This window comes from Phasianus colchicus, chromosome 1 (genome assembly GCF_987193195.1).
Source record: "Phasianus colchicus chromosome 1, bPhaCol1.hap1.1, whole genome shotgun sequence".
NCBI classification, from domain to species: domain Eukaryota; kingdom Metazoa; phylum Chordata; class Aves; order Galliformes; family Phasianidae; genus Phasianus; species Phasianus colchicus.
This window is the reverse complement of record NC_143436.1, coordinates 117,419,321-117,438,234: the sequence shown is the minus strand read 5'-3', so window position 1 is coordinate 117,438,234 and position 18,914 is coordinate 117,419,321. Positions and strand designations below refer to the sequence as shown.

General features: G+C 38.2%; 2 protein-coding genes across 3 annotated transcripts in view; one reads left to right on the top strand and one right to left on the bottom strand.

Annotated features, from left to right (window-relative positions):
* Positions 1-1,690: 1,690 nt before the first annotated feature.
* NR0B1 (nuclear receptor subfamily 0 group B member 1) lies at positions 1,691-4,611 on the bottom strand. The gene is made up of 2 exons (XM_031599284.2): positions 3,880-4,611; positions 1,691-2,950 (listed from the first exon to the last, which is right to left on the bottom strand). The coding sequence occupies exons 1-2, from the start codon at positions 4,424-4,426 to the stop codon at positions 2,706-2,708; spliced, it is 792 nt and encodes a 263-aa protein (XP_031455144.1). The 5' UTR covers positions 4,427-4,611; the 3' UTR covers positions 1,691-2,705.
* Positions 4,611-18,914, top strand: part of LOC116232730 (uncharacterized) — a 51,727-nt gene continuing 37,423 nt past the window's right edge. For both annotated transcript variants that reach the window (XR_016459806.1, XM_090124242.1), the window contains exons 1-7: positions 4,611-5,257; positions 5,889-5,972; positions 13,165-13,279; positions 13,428-13,525; positions 15,927-16,044; positions 16,156-16,355; positions 17,322-17,370. Coding sequence is in view for 1 of the 2 variants with exons in the window: in XM_090124242.1 (XP_089980368.1) it covers positions 16,218-16,355; positions 17,322-17,370 (187 nt within the window). In the remaining variant the exon portion in view is untranslated. The remainder of the gene's footprint in view (positions 5,258-5,888; positions 5,973-13,164; positions 13,280-13,427; positions 13,526-15,926; positions 16,045-16,155; positions 16,356-17,321; positions 17,371-18,914) is intronic.

The window sequence follows — 18,914 nt, the reverse complement described above, 5'->3', positions numbered from 1 at the left end:
TAAAATCAATCCCTTTCCTATCCTGTTCCCTAATCATAAGTTTCTCCTCCCATTCCCCATGTGGATCCTAAGCCTTTATCTTGGTTTATCCTGTAAGCCATTTTTTATTTTTTACCTAGTCATTCCTGCTCCTTTGACCTATGAAGAGACACGCTTTTGCCAGTTCTTTGCAGAAAGCCTTGATAAATTGCTTTTCCCATTCAGATTTCCTATTTACTGTTCCCAGGTGCTTCCATCAATAACGAAATGACTAACAGTATAGCTGGTCCAAGAGAAATATGATAGAACATAGTGGGTTCAAGGTGAATTCATTGTGCACAGAAGCAGTATTTTTCATGACAACTTCAGAAAATTGAATGGAATGCAGTATTTGTTCAGAGAGGGATACTCCTACTTATCAAACCCTGAGATGTAAGCAGCTCCACCTGAGTCATGAAAACTTTTGTGTTTAGTGGCACAATAGATCCAAAACATCTCAAGGTGACTGCTCAGCTGAAAATCCTTGCCTGCTAACAAGGCTCAACTATTACATATTGCCAAGTCTCTTCTGCCACTCAGCAGGAAAGAAAATAGAAATATTTCCATTCTTAAGTGTGAGCAGTATATTACAAAATTCAGTGATACATGAAAATGGTTTAATCAGAGGCTGTTTAATTTTTTTTTGTCTTTACCCAAGATCGATCTGCTGCCTAACTACTATGTAAATGTTTCATCATCGTGCTTTGCACTTTCTGGAAAAAAGAGCTGTCAGGTGTTGTTAAAAGCTAACCATTGTGAGCTCATATGCCATTTACACAGAAAGAAGGAAACATACACATGTATTTATGTTTCAGAGGTGCGTGATAACCTTAGAATCTATTGTGAGCTCATACAACACTTATGCATAAAGTATACTCCATATGTATATGTTTACTGTATTTGTGTGTAAATGTAAAAATGGATTTAGTAGACACTAAGCTTGCTCTTTTGTGGTGTAAACCACCTTAAGTCTGAACTGGTAGTGAACTTCATTTACATTCTTTTTGTTCTTTGGAATTTTTTGAGAAGCTTCTCAGGACATACAACCGTACCTAGAGTTGTGCAATCACTATGAAAACACGCATTTAAGCTACACCATTAGTTTTCAGGATGGGAGTTGCTTCTTGCTGTTTAGTTTGCTCTGCAATGGCATCCCAGCCCATGATGAGACCCTTATTGATACAGTGATACAAACCTTGCTGGTAACACCTATGGATGGATTTGTCGCCCATGTCTGGCTACCTTTACAGCTATTTCTACCTTCCCCAAGTTTTACCCAAGTAGGTACTAAACAGCAGTCCACTCTGCTCCCAACCTGAGTGTAGGAGCTGTAATTATCCTCTGCGCAAGGTGGCAGCAAAAGAAAGCTTTTTCCTCTCTCCCTTGCATACCTTCTATTAAGAGTAATGACTGCCTCAACTATACTAAATGCATTTTAAAAAACACATCTTAGTGCTAGTGGTTTATACATAAATAGTTGCTACTGTCTTCTATTTTAAGAAAACTTTTTATTTATACTTTTATTCTCCCATTTGATTATTTTTAAACCAATTTTCCCTAGGGGAAGAAGCCAGAAAATAGCACACACAGAAAGGAAAACCACAAAACATATTCACTGATTTTACCTTTCTGATTTTGTTTTTAAACAGAGAAGATTTTTTTTTTCTTCCAAACAAAAACATAACTGCTTTGGGAAAAAGAATCAAATTCCAAGATTAAAAGGAAAAGAAAAAAAAAATTGTAAACTCAGTGTTTAATGATGACATCTCCACGTTAACTGACAAATTGATAACTATACAAGTAGCACATCATGTTTCAACATAGTAATTTTCTATTTCTACGGGAATAAGTAGTCTGAAAAAACTGGCTATCGAATTCCTAGCTAGGAAATGAAAAGATGAAAAACAAAGTGTGAAGTACACATCCATAGTTCTCCTGACCTTGCCTCACTGTTTGGATTTTTCAACCATTCTTAGAGTTTTTGTTTTGTTTTTTTTTGTTTGTTTTTCGTTTGGGGAAGTGGAGTTATCTTGTTTTTTTTTTGGCACCCAACATGTGTTGAATGGAATATTTTACCACAAGTATTAGTTACCTGACTAAGCCACATCAAGTTTCATTAAATCTCAAAATAGTCATAATAAACACATTATGCATTTTCTTAAATACTCCTTATATATTTCAATTCTGTTAAGTCAACTGAAGCAGCTCACCAACTCTTCGGAGCCAGTACTGGAAATATGAGCAGAACTGTGATCACGATACTCAGTATCCCAGCATCACTGAAACAAGCCAAGTAAATGGTTTGTTCATTCCTACTTCTGTAGGATAGCTATTTTTAAAATGTAAACCTTGACTAGCTTTTATTTTGAAAAAACAGGTTTTACTCACCTCAAAAGTACAATGTAGTATGTATGATCTTTATTCATAGACATGGTAAAAGAATAGCCAGTTGACTTTGGATACGAACATTCTTCACAACATAAAATCTTATTCTGATGAATTTAATAATCTTAATGCAAAAACACCGCGTTTAATAAAAATTCCAGAACTTAAAAGACTATTTTATTATTGAATACAAAAATACTATCTATGTAAAAACAATAAGTTAGTTTATTTACAGTACTTTACACTATTCTGCTCTTAAGAGTTCCTCTGCACTGGATTTATTTTCATTACTTTACACACCTTTATAATTTTGCACAAAGCATTTCCAAAAGCATGTCATCCATGTTCACTGATCCAATGATGGGCCTGAAGAACAGTTCAGCAATCGCATTAGCATTAATAGATCGTAACAAGGATAGAACAACATTCAGCTTGGCAAATCTGGCTTGGTCACCTCTGTGAATGAGTCTGACATGTTCATTTAGAGCTTCTTGTGCTTCCCTCTGCAGTCCTTCAATGTACTGTGTGCACTGCAGGCCAGGTAGATCTGAAAAGAGAATTCAATAATTTAATTTACATATTCTTTGTCTACAAAACAACTTTCTTCTTACTGAGTTATAACTATAGTATAATAAGAGATCAGAGATTATGACAAATTAAGTTGTTAGAGAACTTCTTGTACCAAGAAGCAATGTGCGAAACGCTACAGTGCAGTTCAAAATTTTATGCTGGTGTTCTGGACAGTCAATACTCTTTTCTATTCAAACTTGAAACGCAGTATTTGCCACATTAATTTAAACAGGAAAAAATATTCACTGATAACAGAAACTTTCACTGAAAAATGAAGAAATGAAGCGTAGAATCATAGAATGGTTTGGGTTGGAAGGGACCTCAAAGATCACCTCGTCCCAACCCCTCCTTTTCCCATCCAAAATACTTTTGCAGAGACAAATGCAATTTGTAAACAGCAGAGATAAGAATTTATTAAAAAAAAAAAAAAAGTTGCTTTTGTTTACTCCTACAAAAGTATTCACGTGTAAAGTATCCTTTGACAATGGTTTCTGAGGAGCTCCAGATGACAAGTGGCAAGAAGAGTAACTCCAGCATGTGAAAAGTTTCCCGGTGAACGATACGAGGGATACTGAAGGGCTGAGAAAACAGTTTTGGCTTTTCAGTCTGACAGGAGGAACGCAGAAGTGCTAAACACAGCTTTCAGGCGGCAGTGCCATCATTTTAAGTGCCACATCCAGAGCCAGCTGCCTTCCAGGTTAAGGAACCGACAGACAGCCTCTCCCTATCTATATAAGAGGCTCCTGCTGCTTCCACCCGCTGAGTGCGGCTCTCTGTGAGAGCTGCCACGCGGACACGGGGTCCCTCGCGGGCAGTGCGGGCTCCCCGTGCTCCGGAGCTCCGCCGTCGCCACACACCGCCTCTCAACCCGCCCTCGGGACACCCCGCAGCCCCTCCGCCACTCACCCGGGTTGAAGAGCACCGTCCCCTTGAGGTAGGCGTACTCCTTGGTGCTGATGTCCAGGCTCCAGCACTTAGCCAGGAAGCCCTTGATGGCCTGGATCTCGCCGGCCGAGGGCGGGTGCTGCCGGCCGGGTGCCGGGGCGTGCTCGCCGTGCCGCCGGGTGGTGAGGATCCGCTGCAGCATGCTGGGCTCCGCGCTCTCCACCGTCTCCAGGTGCACCCGCTCCTGCGCCAGCCCCAGCACGAGCAGAGGCGCCCAGCAGCTGCGGACCAGCACCAGCTGCTCGTCCAGGGGCAGCTCCTGGAAGCAGGGCACGTTCTGTACGAAGCGCAGCGTCTTCACCAGCACAGCCGAGGCCGCCTTGCAGGCAACCTGCGGGCTCTTCAGGGCCACCCGCCTCTGCGAGCCGCACGAGCAGCCGCGCCCCGCCTGTCCCCGCCGCGGCCCCGGCCCCTCGGCCGCCTGCTCGTGGCTCTTGAGGATGCTGTAGAGGATGCTGCCGTGCCGCCGGCCGTCCGCGCAGCAGTGGCAGCGCTCCAGGCACGCCATGGGGACACCCAGCCGCCCGGCCCGGCCCGCCGGGAGACGAGCACTGCTCGTCCTCTGCCCGCCTCTTAACTTATTTATAGCCGGCGGCCGAGCGCGTCTGCCTGCGTGTCAGTGTGCGGTTCAGAGGGGGCAGACACTCTTCACTGGCTGGAAAAGAGAAAGAGGAGGGGAATAATAAAAAGAGAAAGCCCTCCTCCTCCTTTCCTGACACGGACGACTCCGACTGACAGGAGGCAGCGCGTCCCGCCCGACACGAAATGGCGCCCGGCTGCCCCGGGGTTTGGGGCGGGGAGATTGGGGCACTGGTGCTCTGGGTTCAGAGGGTTCTTGCGAGTGGCTATACTGCCTCACGGGATTAATTATCAGCTCAGCACTGCTGTGAGGAAGGGAGAGGTGCTCCTGCCCAGCCAAGGAATGGGGCTGGGGGTACTGGTGGGGCTTTTCAGCGTGCCCTGAGGCTGGCACCTCTGTTCAGTCCTGTGAGTGAAACGATGTGGATCACCCATAAAGCTGTCCCCCGTGCAGCATTCCCTTCCTCTGCTCTCCAGTACGTGGCCCATCCTTCTGATCTCATGATAGATATGTTCCACCCATTTGCCTAAAACATTTCCTTCAACTTCCATCTCCACTTTTCTGAGACCCATCTTGTCATGGTTGCATATGGACTCCAAAATGAGGAAACTACCATAGCAGGCCTTCATATTTACCCAGCTGGGACAGAAGAATAGTGATTGTCCAAATTTGATACTGCTCTTGAATGAAAAGCACATTCACTTTCTCAACTGACTGTCTATGAAGAAGTGGTTGTAGCAGAGTGTAATACTCCCTACAGTAAGTGGAGGGTTACATGTTTGTGCTTCACGGACCAAAACAGAAACATTTTAAGTTTTATGTGAACTAGAGGAACCTTGGCACAGTTTTAGAGAAAGTAGTGAGTTGCAAGCAGCTTTCTGTACCTGCTCCATCAATATCAGTAGGAAGGGATGTTTAAATCATCCTGGAAATACTTCTTTCAGTAAAATTATGCTGTTTTTTTAAGTAATGCTGCTGAGTGCTTTGACTTCTTAGAAATTTTAGGCCAGATCTCAGCAATTTCTTTTCCCTGTGTGAAACTAGTGCTATTCTATCAGTTTACATAAGGTATAGTCATATAATGATTTCACTCTGCATATTTCTTCCCAATTGGACTCAAAAGGGGCATTCTTCACAAAAGGCATAAAATATATATGTGTAATGGAAAGCACTAGTGGGTCATTTCGCTCAAGTAATTTGTTGTCAAAAATTCTTATAATTGTACTTGGTTTTACCTGTGAAATGCATCATATAGTTTAAATTAGTTTCATTAAAATATTACTAACTTTTCTCGTGTCTCCTTAAGCAGCCTTACGATTTTCTAATGCAGGAATTTCAGATTTTAGTCTAAGATCCTCTAATATCTTTGTTTATCATGTTTTTTCCACAGATCCAAATAAGATAAAGCCCTTTACTGGTTTTGCAGTAGTGGACAATTGTTACTATACACTGAGGAACTGATGTTTGCAGACAGGTGAGATTTGTCTGTGGAGCAGAAAGCAATGTTTCACCAAGCATTCTTAAAAAAAAAAAAAAAAAAGCAGCTTAGAATTCCGAAACAAATTTAATAATGTTAAATGTTGTCTTTTGAATAGTATCACTCGTAACTGGAAAATACTTGCCAAAGTGGTTAGTACATTTTCTTGCTGTTCCAGACTGTTTCATGCTATATTCATCAGTTTTTTTCCTCAACATTTCTGTATTACAATTTTAGATGGTTTTTCTTGCCTATCTAGTCTTTTTCCTTCTTAATTTTTTATTTCACCAACTTCAGAGATAAACATTTAGAAAATGAGCATCCCTAAGCTTTCAGTACCCATCAGTAGCTCATGTTTCATGAGGTACTCGTTGTTGGTCTGACAATAAAATTTAATTGTGTTTTTTATTAGTTTGTAACTGGAATGTGTCTGTAGGAAACTATGAGACAGCTGAGACTCAGATCATTGCCTTTGCAGTTTTGAACTTGTACTCCGTTTGTGGGAACATTTTGCTTCTTATGGGAGGATGCTGCTTGTGCGAGGCCATATGTAAGGGCAGTATGAAACTTTTATACCAGGTCCACAATGGATTTTTTCCTGATGTAACAATGTGGGTTCCAAGTGTTTAGTTTTTCAAGGCATTTCTCTTTCAACCAAGTGTGGATGCAACTCTGCTGTCATATAAGGCCTTTGCTGACTGTTCACTCTCAACCAAGCTATACAGAAAGATTTTTCTTTGATAACCTTGTCAGCATAGGTATTCTATACTGAAACTGAAACCCGATTTACTACGCTGTGCCAGAAATTACACTGATGTAATCAAAAGTAAACCTCTGCACTCGTAAGGGCACTAAAACACTCATTTCTCTCTTTCTAATTCTTAATGTATCAAAATACATGACATTTTATTCAGGGCAGATAATTTTTTTCCCATTAAAAGCATCAAAAATGCCCTAGAAACTTTGTTACTTAATGATTTGATCAACTTTGTTTTTCGTGTTGGAGGAAAGCATTCAAGTTCAGCATTCAGGCTGGATATTAGGAAATACTACTTCTCTGAAAGGGTGGTCAGGCATTGGAATGGGCTGCCCAGGGAGGTGGTGGAGTCACCGACCCTGGAGGTGTTCAAAGAACGTTTGGATGTTGTGTTGAGGGATATGGTTTAATGAGAACCATTGGTGACAGGTGGATGGTTGGACTGGATGATCTTATAGGTCTTTTCCAACCTTAGTGATTCTGTGATTCTGTGATTCTGTGAAGTTAAACAAAAGGCATCAAAGCTTTCTATTTAAAAACAGAAACTTAAACCAAATTTCCTCACAGACAAGTAAATGTATTTTGATGGAAAATATATGAAAACATAGAAAAGAAAAGAAAAGAAAAAAAAAAAAAAGGATATATCCAGCCTCTGCTAAAAGATCTAAAAGATCTTAGGTGGGTGTTACCTAACTCCATATTGTTCATTCATGAATAGGTTCACATATTTCCAGAATAAAAACGGATTGCTTATTTTGCTTTGTTTTTAACTTGGACAAAAGCCTTGAATATGAAGGTGATACAGTGCAGTCTTGGCAGCAGTCTTATGCTTTCATGTTTCTCTTCAGAGTCTCTGTATCACTCATCTGGTAGTATACTTGGTTCTCGTCCAGGGGGCATGGCTTCAGTTTCAGAACAAGACCAAACAAGTATTTGTGTTTGTGCCATCAGTGCTTTAGTGTACCATTAGCTTGAGGGAGTGCTTTTTTTCCAGTGAGGAATTGATATTGATATCCCTAAAATCTACTGTCTCCCAATATAAGGACTGAAAAACAAAATTTGATCTTAAGATCAGATGTAAAACAGGCTTGATTCAGTGACTAGCACAAGAAAAGTTAACCTGTTCACTGGGGAAAAAAGAAAGTTCAATGTGAAATATTATGAGTGTATGATTAGCAGAATGTGCTTGGTATAAGAGAAGTATTCCATTAAAACAGGGTTTGGAATTTGAGTATATTCTTGTGTTTTACACATATATCTCATGGTAACCGCCCATTTATCAGAATAACAACCATTCATGTTGTTTGTATTTTACAGGGATATTTACTTGAAAATAATTGGGGATTAAAGGGCAAAGTATCATCATTAACAGCGTTTTACCTATATACTTTATCAAGTATTCCTGATGCGCTATTGCTTTCTTCCTCGACGTGTAATAGATTCATTGGGTGGAACACACTGACAACGTGATCAATTCAGTCTGAGCAGTTGATCTGTACATGGTCAGGGTATGCAGAACCTGAATTTATAAAGCTTTTGCAGTGGCTCTAAGGCTGCAATTTTTTATTTTTTTTTTTCCCACTGTATTTTTACTTTATTTACTGCCAGCTCATCTAGCAGGGTGTATTTGTTTTGGATCAGGATGAGCATATGGGCACATTTTTTTATGGGATTAGCTGGACTATATGAAGTTTGTATCAGTTTTAGATCTTTATGTAAACTGCTGGAAAGTAGGTGATACCTGATCCAGCATAAACTGTAATGATGCAAGATCAACCCTTTTGTGTTTCTTAAATAAATTTGAACTTGTGATTTTTTTTTTTTATGGGATCTGCATAAAGTCATGGCATTTTGTATGCAGAAGCAGGAATCCTGAATTTAAATTTACTGTTACTTGACCGTGTACTTTACTGTTGTATTTCCATTGGCAGATAACCAATTTAAGACCTTCATACGTCACAGACATCTTTTTGCATTCATATGCTAATTCATGTTAGGTTATGCAATTAGACTTTAGGAGGATTTTTTTGTCCGGAGTTCATACGCTCCCAAATGTCTGCCAGTGTGGCATGTTTAAGGTTGCAGTCTTATGAGAGACGTTGAGCCGGTCCAAAAAGGTGACTCCCAGATATGTATTTGCTGCAGCTTCTTTCCTTGTGCCAGTTTTGTCACTCATCTGGCTCCAGTGAGCCAAATGCTTTCATAAAGCTGGCAGCATTTTTAGAATAGTCATTACAAGAAAGGTAACAAAGAAGCGAGAACCTAGCAATGTGTTCTCCGTGCTTTATTTTCCCCAGTAATACTTTCCGAGGTCCCACTTAACCTAAAAAGCTGTAAGAATGGTGAGTAATGGCGGATTTTTGTTTGTTTCGATCAGCAAGAAGCTATGCCATCAAGAAGAAAAGGGTAATTTTTTGCCAGTTGACTGATCTGAGCTCATTCAGATGAAGATCACTGCTGTACGTCCTTCTACTCAACCACCATAGGGAGCCCCTCACCCAATGGGAACAAAACCCTAAGGCCTGAGCTTAGCTGAGAGAGGGCTTTGAGCAATCTTTTTTTTTAAATTGTTCTTTTAAATACTATCTGAAATTGATCTGTTAGATCAATTAGACTCTTGCTAATGACACTTGGATAAGGGATGTGTACAATAAAATATTAGTGTAGAAATAACTTTGAATTACTGAACTTAGCTACAATTATTTGCCTCAAGGAATATATTTCCGGCAGAGAAAAACAGTTGAATAGCATACAAAAGCTAGCAAATTAAGCTCTTTAATACGCTGTTCAAGGTTGTGAGAATAAAATACAGTCTAGCACTGCTGTGGCAATAGTGCACTACATAACTCTTACACAGATTCTGAAGTTGAAATTACTGCATAAATACACATCTTTGTAACTGATCGTCTGTGACTAACAAATACACAAATACATTTACATTTGTGAGTAAGATGCAAGAATATGCTGCTAATAAAAAGATTGCATTCAGGTAGATTTATAAGTTAACACATATTTTATGTGAAAAACAATGTGAGGGTTTTTTAAATGCACGCATATTTCCATAGGTTTTAATTGAGACATACTTCACTCAAGTTGGATATTTAAAAATACCATCCTTCTGCTGAGGCAGTATATCATTTCTCATTGTCAGGTTCACATTTTAGTGTTAGAAAACATACTCATTTCATTTCTTACCATTCTTTTTACATGAATTTGACAGATAAATAAAGGAATTACAGGTTCACCAGACAATCTAAAGTCTGTATCTCAAATATTTATGATCTTCAAGTAACTTATGCAGTTTTTTTGGCTACACCCTTTGCTTAAATCACAGACTACCATTCTAAAATCTCTATGTATTCTGTATAGAACAGGAACATCATTTTGCTTTCTCTTCTGCTGGCATATGAGATAAATTACGTCTTCAGTTTTGTCAGAATAACTGAGCTCACTTACACCATTTAAAGTAAGGATTTTTCCAACCTAGATCATTTCAATAGAACTTGATAAGGGAGTGATCCAGCAGTTATGTTGATACATCTGGTGTGTTACAGTCATTGACAGCCCAGTGTACAGTGAGAAGTACTGACATCTTTATCTAGCTCACCTGCAGCCAGATAACATCCTTGGTTGGTCTGATAATCAGAGGATCCCAGGACTAGCACTGTCAGTGCCTAACAGCACTATTTCTGCTGCTGTACACTGAGCTCTTGTTGACTGAAGTGCAGCTTGTTCATCTCTATACATCTGCCCAAAATCATTCAATCTTGATTTGGATTTGGTGAATATGAATGCTATACATGTTTTTTTATTCAGGGATCACGATAAGGAAAAGGTAGTCATTTAATGCTGAATTGGAACAGGGAAAGGGTTTTTTGTCTTACAAAATCATCTGTTGAAGGTGGAATTTTTGTTATGGTTTTGTTGTTGTTGTTTTTTGTTTCTTTATTTGTTTTGCCATGGACATTCAGAAAAATGCAAGTCACTGATCAGAAAAGTTACTTGAGTAGAAAACTGCTATGCTCCAGCATCTGTACAAGTGGCTTCACTCAGGCAGGGGACAGTAAAATGCATGCATATTGTTGTTAGGCAAGATCATGGGTTGAAGGAGAAAGGTGTGAATATGCAAAGGAATAGTACACTGCAAAGAAGGATGGAAGGCACTGCCACTGCATAGGGATAGAGTAGTCATAAGAAGTATGTGTAAAATAGAAAATGAAGTACAGTGAACAGGATACTGAGGAAAACTTTAGCTTGGAAAACCAGAAGTGAGAAATAGACAAGGGAAAAGGAAAAGAAACTGATAATACAGTAAAGCATGCAGCGGAAGAGAAACCTTAAAGGGACAGATTGGAGATGGTTTGTCCAAAAATAGAGGAAGATTGATAAATGTTTATATTTTTTATGCTTCTTTCTGGTAACCTGCTGCTAGGGGCTTAGTTTATTTGGTTTTGGAAACATGACAGGGAGCTGGATTTAGAGAAGAAAGACACTTTTTTTTTTTCTTCCAGCCCATGGAAACTATACTCCATGTAGCTTTCTGTTTCTGGTTAAATTTCACTAGAATTCCACTATTTCATTAATTTCACTGATTTCACTGTTATCTCCAGGTGCATCTTTCCAGGTTTTGGCTTTGAAAATATAGTTGTCTTAGAATAGGAAGATTAGCAATTCCTTCTTTCACACCTCCATTGTTTCTTTTGCTTTCCAGTTATTTTTGCATTGTGCAGAGCATCCAGATCAGAAGGAGAAAAAATATATACCTAAAATGTCATTGTTGACATTTCATTGTCTCTTTCTTGCATCCAGAAATGTGTTCAGTTTAAATCTTTCACTCTTCTCAAGGACGTTTTCTCTGTATACCTGTAAGATAGTAAATCACATCATTACCTTGGACTTTTAATCTCAGAACTGCAGGGCCGTGGTCTGAGGATGACAAATGAGGATGTTGCTGTTTGTAGATTTTAATATCTAAAACCTTAATCAATTATGTGGGAGTATGTTTACAACTATGTTTACTTCTGACTTGTTAATCTCTCATTATCTGTGTTCTGTCCTTACAATTCCCACATAACGCACAGAAAATTTAATCTGATATTTCATAGTTGCTTACTTCTCCTAGAGAAGATTTGAATGTTTTTCTGTATCAGACTTGAGAAGGGATAGTCCCTTACACACACAAAAGCCAGGAGTTCCCTGGAGATCTTTTTCTCTCAGCATTGTTCTCCCCTTCCACCTCCAAATCCAAAAGCAATTCAGTTCTTATAAAAGTTTCTATGTCATAGCCTTCCCAGATCTTTGACAGTCTTTCCTGGTAAGCAAAAAGCAGCTCACTTTGAAGCAGGTCAGGCTATAATTTTAAAATGCAACTCTTCTATGACTGAAACTGTGAAAGTAGCTTTCTTCTCAAGGTCTCACCTACCAAGAGATAAGAAAAGTCTTGTTCCTTGCCATGCTGGATGCTGAACTCCATCCTGATCCGTGGAATTTTCCTATAGTAAGTGAAATAACAGTAGTGACAGGGCTAATGTAAAAGCGTTTTGCCTTGGGTTGCTCAAAGAAAGTTCTCTAAGGCTCTGTCCACCACATAACATTAATCATGAGTGGTTTTAATAAGACTAACAGGAGCATCAATGACATGATGGAAATTACAGTCACAGTCTAAGTCCTCCAAACTATCGGTGATATCACCTTCATTCCTATGACTAAATTAAAGCTAAATTAAAGTTTCACATTTTCGTTTTGCTGAATTGACATACTCCTAATGTCTGTTGTTAAATGATTTGATTCAAGTAATAACTACAGCTCCCTGATGTTATGAGGCAACATAAAAAGGAAATCCCGTGTGTTTCTGGCATATGGTACTGTAAGAGACTGTAATTTTGGAAGGATTAAAGACTGCTAAAAGAAAATGATCAGTCTTTTTCCTAAATATTTAAATGTTGAGGTGTTGTGGCTGTAACACCATCATTTCATGTCTCTCTTGCTGACACAGCCGAGGTTGAAACAGTTTTATTAAAGTCATTACAGGGTCAAAGTAAATTCTCCATGCATATCTGAAGTTTTGAATGATTTATGTGAGTCCATGGATATTCATTATGATGATATTCTTTCATGTTTCCATTGACAGGCAGAACAATGTCACCCGTGATGTCCAAAATAAATTATATCATCATAAAACTAGACCTTAAATGCAACAAAATTAAATTTAAGCTAACTCTTAAAGTTTGACAATTAAGGAAAGTTAAAGGACATTTTTCAAGTAGCACTTGACATCCTAAATTGCCCTGTTCTAGATAAGTGTTGACATGCAGTAGGCTTTGTGAAACAAAAACAGGCATATCATCTATCTGTAAGCTATGCTACAAGTGCAAGTGAAAGAATGCAGTGTGAAAGCCTATTCTTGATTCCCTCACCTCATCTGGTTTATAGGTACTCTGCATCAATACAATGATTGCCATGTGCCTCAGAGTACTGCAGTTTTCTGTATTAGGCATGTGATGTTTTCTGTAGTGATCAAAATATTCTCTTCAGTGAGAGTTCATGGGTAAGTACTCATTTCTGCTTGCAATTCTGTTGCTGGCCTCGGTGAAAATAAAAACTGCTTATGTATTTCATGATAGTCTGCTTTTATATTGTTACTTATGTAGGAATATGATAACTATAGACTGATATAAGAATGTCATTGTGTTTAGGACTCTCTACGTTGAGGTAAGAGAGTCAGCAGTTCAGTAGAGGGAGTATCACAATTGACTGAAGAGAATTGAAGACTGAGAGCGCAAGCAGCAAAGAGGTGAAATTATTTGCCTGATGTTATTTATCAGAGCCAAAACAGAATTAGGAAGGGAAACCACCAGTGGAATTAAGGCTTTGTTTATGTGCTAATGCCAATAGCAGTCCTCCTGCTAGATTCAGTAAGACTAGGATTCATCCCACATATTACAAATTCCTTATTCTCTTCCCCATACCACACCCAACCTAGCACAGTTCATCTTAATTTTAATAAAAATGTCACAAGGAATATTCAGTACAGATGTTATGATAAATTTTATTGGATCTGCAGAAACAAACTGAAAATTTGTTTCTCTCATGAGCTGAAATAGAGGTTATCCAGTTTCTTAATCAAAATCCAAGCACTATTCACAAAGACCTGAAGCATGCTGGCTCTGGATCAAAGCACCACTTGCAGAGGAATTGTGGAAGTTAACATCAATAGAGGAGCCAGCATTTCTGCTACCAACATCAGGATCAGTGTTTGGGCTCTTTGTCCTGCCCTGATGATGTGCCTGATGCCTTTGTACCCAGTAAATACTCCAGAGTAGATTAAATTCTGCAATAATTCCCCCTCCACTTTCCTTATTCTCATTTGTTTCCGTATATTTGTGGCTTTATACAGGTTTTTGTTCTCTAAATTCAGAGTTTTTCTCTGAAAATGTGTAGCAATTTCAGTAACCCAAGCTTCAAGATCCAGTCATATTTTAATGAGTTTCTCCGAAACATAGAAGATATCCCATCTATATTTATTTCTTGTAGGCATGCACTTTTATGGTTAGAGGGCTGAGGAGAAGAAAATATGGTTATAAAATGGACAGGAGGGCCTGGGCCTGTTTTTTCACATTCATCTTATACCATTACAGTGATATTTTAGTTTTTGTGTTAAAAATGCCCATGTTAAAAGAAAGCATAAACAAACAGGATGAAGACCAAGGGAAAGAGGTAGCTATAACTCCAGTTTTCCAATGTAAAAACATAGCAAGATATAGTCATTTGATTTCCTATCAGTCTTACAAATTTTCATGCAACATTCTCTGACAACTTTGTCTTTCCTTTATATTTATTTTGTACAAATGTGTAATAAGAATACAAATCCACTTCCTATTGGTTGCTAGAGTAGTATTTTTTTTAATGAATGTGTAAGTTGTTGTAGAAGCTCAATGCATCGTCCTAGGGATGCCCTTAATCTTTTGTCTGAAAAATAGGAGCACTTAGTCAAATCAACTGATTTGGAAATTGTTGGGGTGGGGGAGGGACATGGCAGTTATTTTTACAAATAATGGAAAAAAAGCACTTTTCTTTGCTGTATAGCTCTTATTATTTTGACTCAGAGGCATCCATCCCTTCTTTTCCCTCAACAAGTAGTACTTTCCTCTTTGGCTAATATTTGTGATATCTCTGAATTAGTTGCTACTTAGTTCTCTTGTTTTAGTGAGTTTTTTATTCATTTAGTCAGTCTGTACTGTTCAAAGAAATCACAGGTTAGCCACAAAAGGTTCTCAGTCAGTAATCAAGGAGAGCTGGATCTTGACTGCTGTTCTTTGCATCCTACCTTTCTAGGGTCAAGCTGTTCCCTAAATTGCCATTTCACATTCCATAGTTTATCACTTAGGCCCAAACTTGTGGAAAATGCAGTCGGTGTCTAACTTCAGGCATATCATTATTTTCCTTGGATTCAAGAAATCTGATCTGATCACAGTATTTGCAAGTTTGGAATATTGGAAAACTTGCCTTTGTGAATCTTAATTAAACTAAACCTCTCTCTCAGTTCAGATCTTTATCACAACATTATAATTTAATCCTGTAATAATTAAATTCAAAATGAATCAAACATATATGGTTATTTGATTTGGTTTATTCCTAATTTCTTGGCTGCATTTTTGCTATCAGCCATTTTTACCAGTCAAATAGAGAAAATATACCTCTCTTATTTGGCTTTTTTGGCCTGGCATCATTCACTGGGAACACCACAAATAGGATCTTAGAACAAAAGAGTGGAAGTGAAACATTTTGCTTGAGTTGCATATTCATAGTAAGACTAGACAGTTATCTATTAATTACAATTCAAAACTGTCCAAACACTACCAAATATTGTCTATGAAAAAATCCAAGGTCACTAATAGATAAGATGGAGACAATAAATGTTTCTTTGGAGTGATTTGTGTGTTTGATTTGTTTTAGTTTGGTTTGGTTTTCTTCTATATGTTTCCCAGTCACTAGGCTGTTTCTAGTTACTAAATAATCTGTATTCATCTTCACTCTGAGCAGTATTCAGTTCATTTTAAGGAAAGGGTAATTTACTACCATGAAATAATGTAATTTCTTATACATTCTCATTTGTTTTAATTGGATGCTTTTCTCCCTGACACTTGGTAGTATTGATTTTTAACTCGTCATAAATATATTTCTGTCGCTGACAGACTGCAGCAGCAGTAGCACTGCTGGAAGAGACCAGTTTCATGAATGTGATCCAGCCTGCATTTCACACACAAACTGCCTTTGTTCTGCTGCACATCAGATTGGATAGAAGGAAAGAAGGTAACAAGACTTTCAGTAGTTACACTGAGCAACCAGTACAAGATTTTTATGTCCTGGAGCTTAGGTGCTATGAAGGCATCAAGCCTATGCATTGTAGTTTTCTCTCCACAGAAATCAAGACCATGGAAATGCAGGGATGATTTAGGATTGGTACATCTTGATACATCTTCACCATGTCTGGGATTCAGAGTGCATCTGGAATATGTATCTACGCTAAGGACCTTGAAAACACTTGGCACCTCAAAGCTCAGATGACAAAACCTACAGCTTCCTCTGTATTCTTTGATGGTACAGCTGAATTTTCATTAAAGGTGATTTAACTGTCTTGTTTGCATGTTTTGTGTACTTCAGTATTCAGTCTTTCTTTGCCTGCTCCCTTTTTCTGTCTTCTCAGCACTTTGTTCTTCTTCAAAGGATTTTTGACTGGATTTTATTTTCAGTTTTCTAAAAAATGTTAATATAGTTTATGCAAAACTATATATGCAAATATACTTGCACTTGTAAATGTGTATAGATGTAATCCATTCCATTTGATTGCATTTTTTGTCCTGTAAAATTCTCTCAATTGAAAAACTTCATTTTCCTGTCTCTTTTTAAAGGCTGGATTTTGCCATGTTTAGTAATCTATGTTCCATATCTTTCCTCTGAAATGCATGATGTTGCTTGTACTTCAAAGAATGTAAGAGAGTCAGAAGGTAGCCTGGAATAGAATCATCACATAATCATAGAATGGCCTGGGTTGAAAAGGACCACAGTGATCATCTGGTTTCATCCCCCTTGCTATGTGCAGGGTCACCAGCCACTAAACCAGGCTGCCCAGAGCACTTCCACCTGGCCTTGAATGTTTCCAGGATGAACCTTTTCATGCACTTTCATACTGTATTCTTCATCTTCAATTTTATTGTCTGCTCAAAATGGTTAAATCATACCAGGAGGATTCATGAGAGAAATCAACTATTTCTTTGTATTCTTGATTTATAATTATGAATATAGTTTTCTTATTTTAGCCTTTTCTCTGATGAAAAATATGTAATAAAATGACTGGAACTTTGCTGTGGAATGCATAAATAGGAAAAAGAGATTGTTCCTACATTTCAGGTTTGGGGAGGATAAAGTCCATATGCTTTTATTAGTTTCCATGCAAAGAACGAATGAAATCAATTTTTCTTTTCATTGGATATAAATCTCTGGGCAAGATTGTTTTAAGTCACGGGCCTGGGCTTAATTATGAGATACTTAGTAACGAAGTGAATTTATTTTCCTCTGTGTCTCCACAGGAAGGATTTGTCTCAGTCCTGCGCATGGGATGCTGTGTCAGTGGTACAGGTAAGTAGAAGCTTAGAGGACTTCTCCTTCTGAGTTCCTGCATACTTAATTTGTTAACTCTTTTTCTTGGTTGTAAGAAAGGTTCTCTGCACATGCTTGTCCAAAGATAAAAAAATAAGTCAGTCTGCTTTTTCCTATAGTTAATGTAGTTGTTGGAAAACTTGTTAGTGTAATTAAGATTCTTCATTTTTACCAGATCATCTCAACAAGAATGGTATATGTAACAAATACGGTTTCTGATCTTTGCAGACAGTACTGTGAAAACCTTCCTTTTTCTTCATTAAGTTACATTCGCTTCCTGGAGTTTGACTTAAGTGATATAGTGATTCCCAGAAAACAAAGCAGAAGAGCAACTCTATTGTCAGCCTCTTTTTCCCTTATGAATCCTTGTTCAGAATATTCTGTACCTTTCACTGCTGAAGGTTGCGTTTCCCCATTTTGTTCCAGCCAAGGCACACTCAAGCCATCTCAAAACTATTGTCTTATCACAATATGGAGATTTTTGATTGTTGGAAAATGTAGAGAAATGCAGAATATCCTGAATCAATGTTAAAGCATGATTGCATTGTGTCTTTAACTTAGTATCTCAAATAATCTAGTGCTGAAGATAGACTGAGTATTCATGTGTTTTTTTCAGCAAGGCTGCTAGTACCTGTTTTCCAATGTTTTTATTTATGTATTTATTCTATTCCCTTACTAAATAATGAACGGAAGACCCTTTTCCAGAAAATGTGTAATTCAGTGCAGATGTAGTTAGGCTTTGTCATTTTTAAACAAACAGAAAGCAGTTTTTGCTGATACACAACAGCTGACAGATATCAGTTCTATTTGCTATCATTACTATTAAAAGAATGGCCTATTAGGACTTTTCTTTCCCCCAGAGAACCCCAAGTAAAAGCTCCAAGGACATTTCCAAATAGACTGTAATAGTTCAGACAGTCTTATCAGCTGCACATTATGAAACTGTTAGTTTTCTCTTACTTTTCCTACAAGTCAGACTTTTCTCATAACACCAGTAAAGGAAGGGCAAATTCTCAGCATGTAAGTACAGAAACAACGATGCCATTAAAACACATGGCACAGGCACACAAACAGCTTTTCTTAGTGCCGGGTCTTCTATACCTATTGAAAGTAACCTGTTGAAATTCCTTTTGTAGAGAAGAATTTGTCCACAGTACAATTACAGCTGTAGCTGATTCATAAGAGGGTGGCATGCCTCCTAAAATACAGCGACGTTCAGGGTCTTAGCGGTTAGACTAATTGCAGTTAGAAGAACATAGCAAGTAGAGGTTAAATACTTCAGTAACTGCCTAAAGAGATAAAATCACTCTCTCCTTACTCATACTAACATCCGCTAACTACCACCTTTGTTGCTTTTGTGTGTATGTGTTTTTAAAACTGTAAATCAGAGCCTCATTGTGCTAATTGCTTTTAATTCCTTCTATAATTGTTGTAAATTAGTGACAGACAAAGCCTCTCTTGTCTAAGTTCTGTTCATAACAAATTATGGAAATAGATGCATGTGTTTTAGCAACTATTAAAAG

What these genes read in the sequence shown, in the direction of transcription:
- NR0B1 (XM_031599284.2), bottom strand. Translation starts at nt 4,426, where the DNA reads ATGGCGTGCCTGGAGCGCTGCCACTGCTGCGCGGACGGCCGGCGGCAC. An exon ending in GACGGTGCTCTTCAACCCGG is followed by an intron (nt 2,951 to 3,879) that starts GTGAGTGGCGGA and finishes TTCTCTTTTCAG; the next exon opens with ATCTACCTGGCCTGCAGTGC.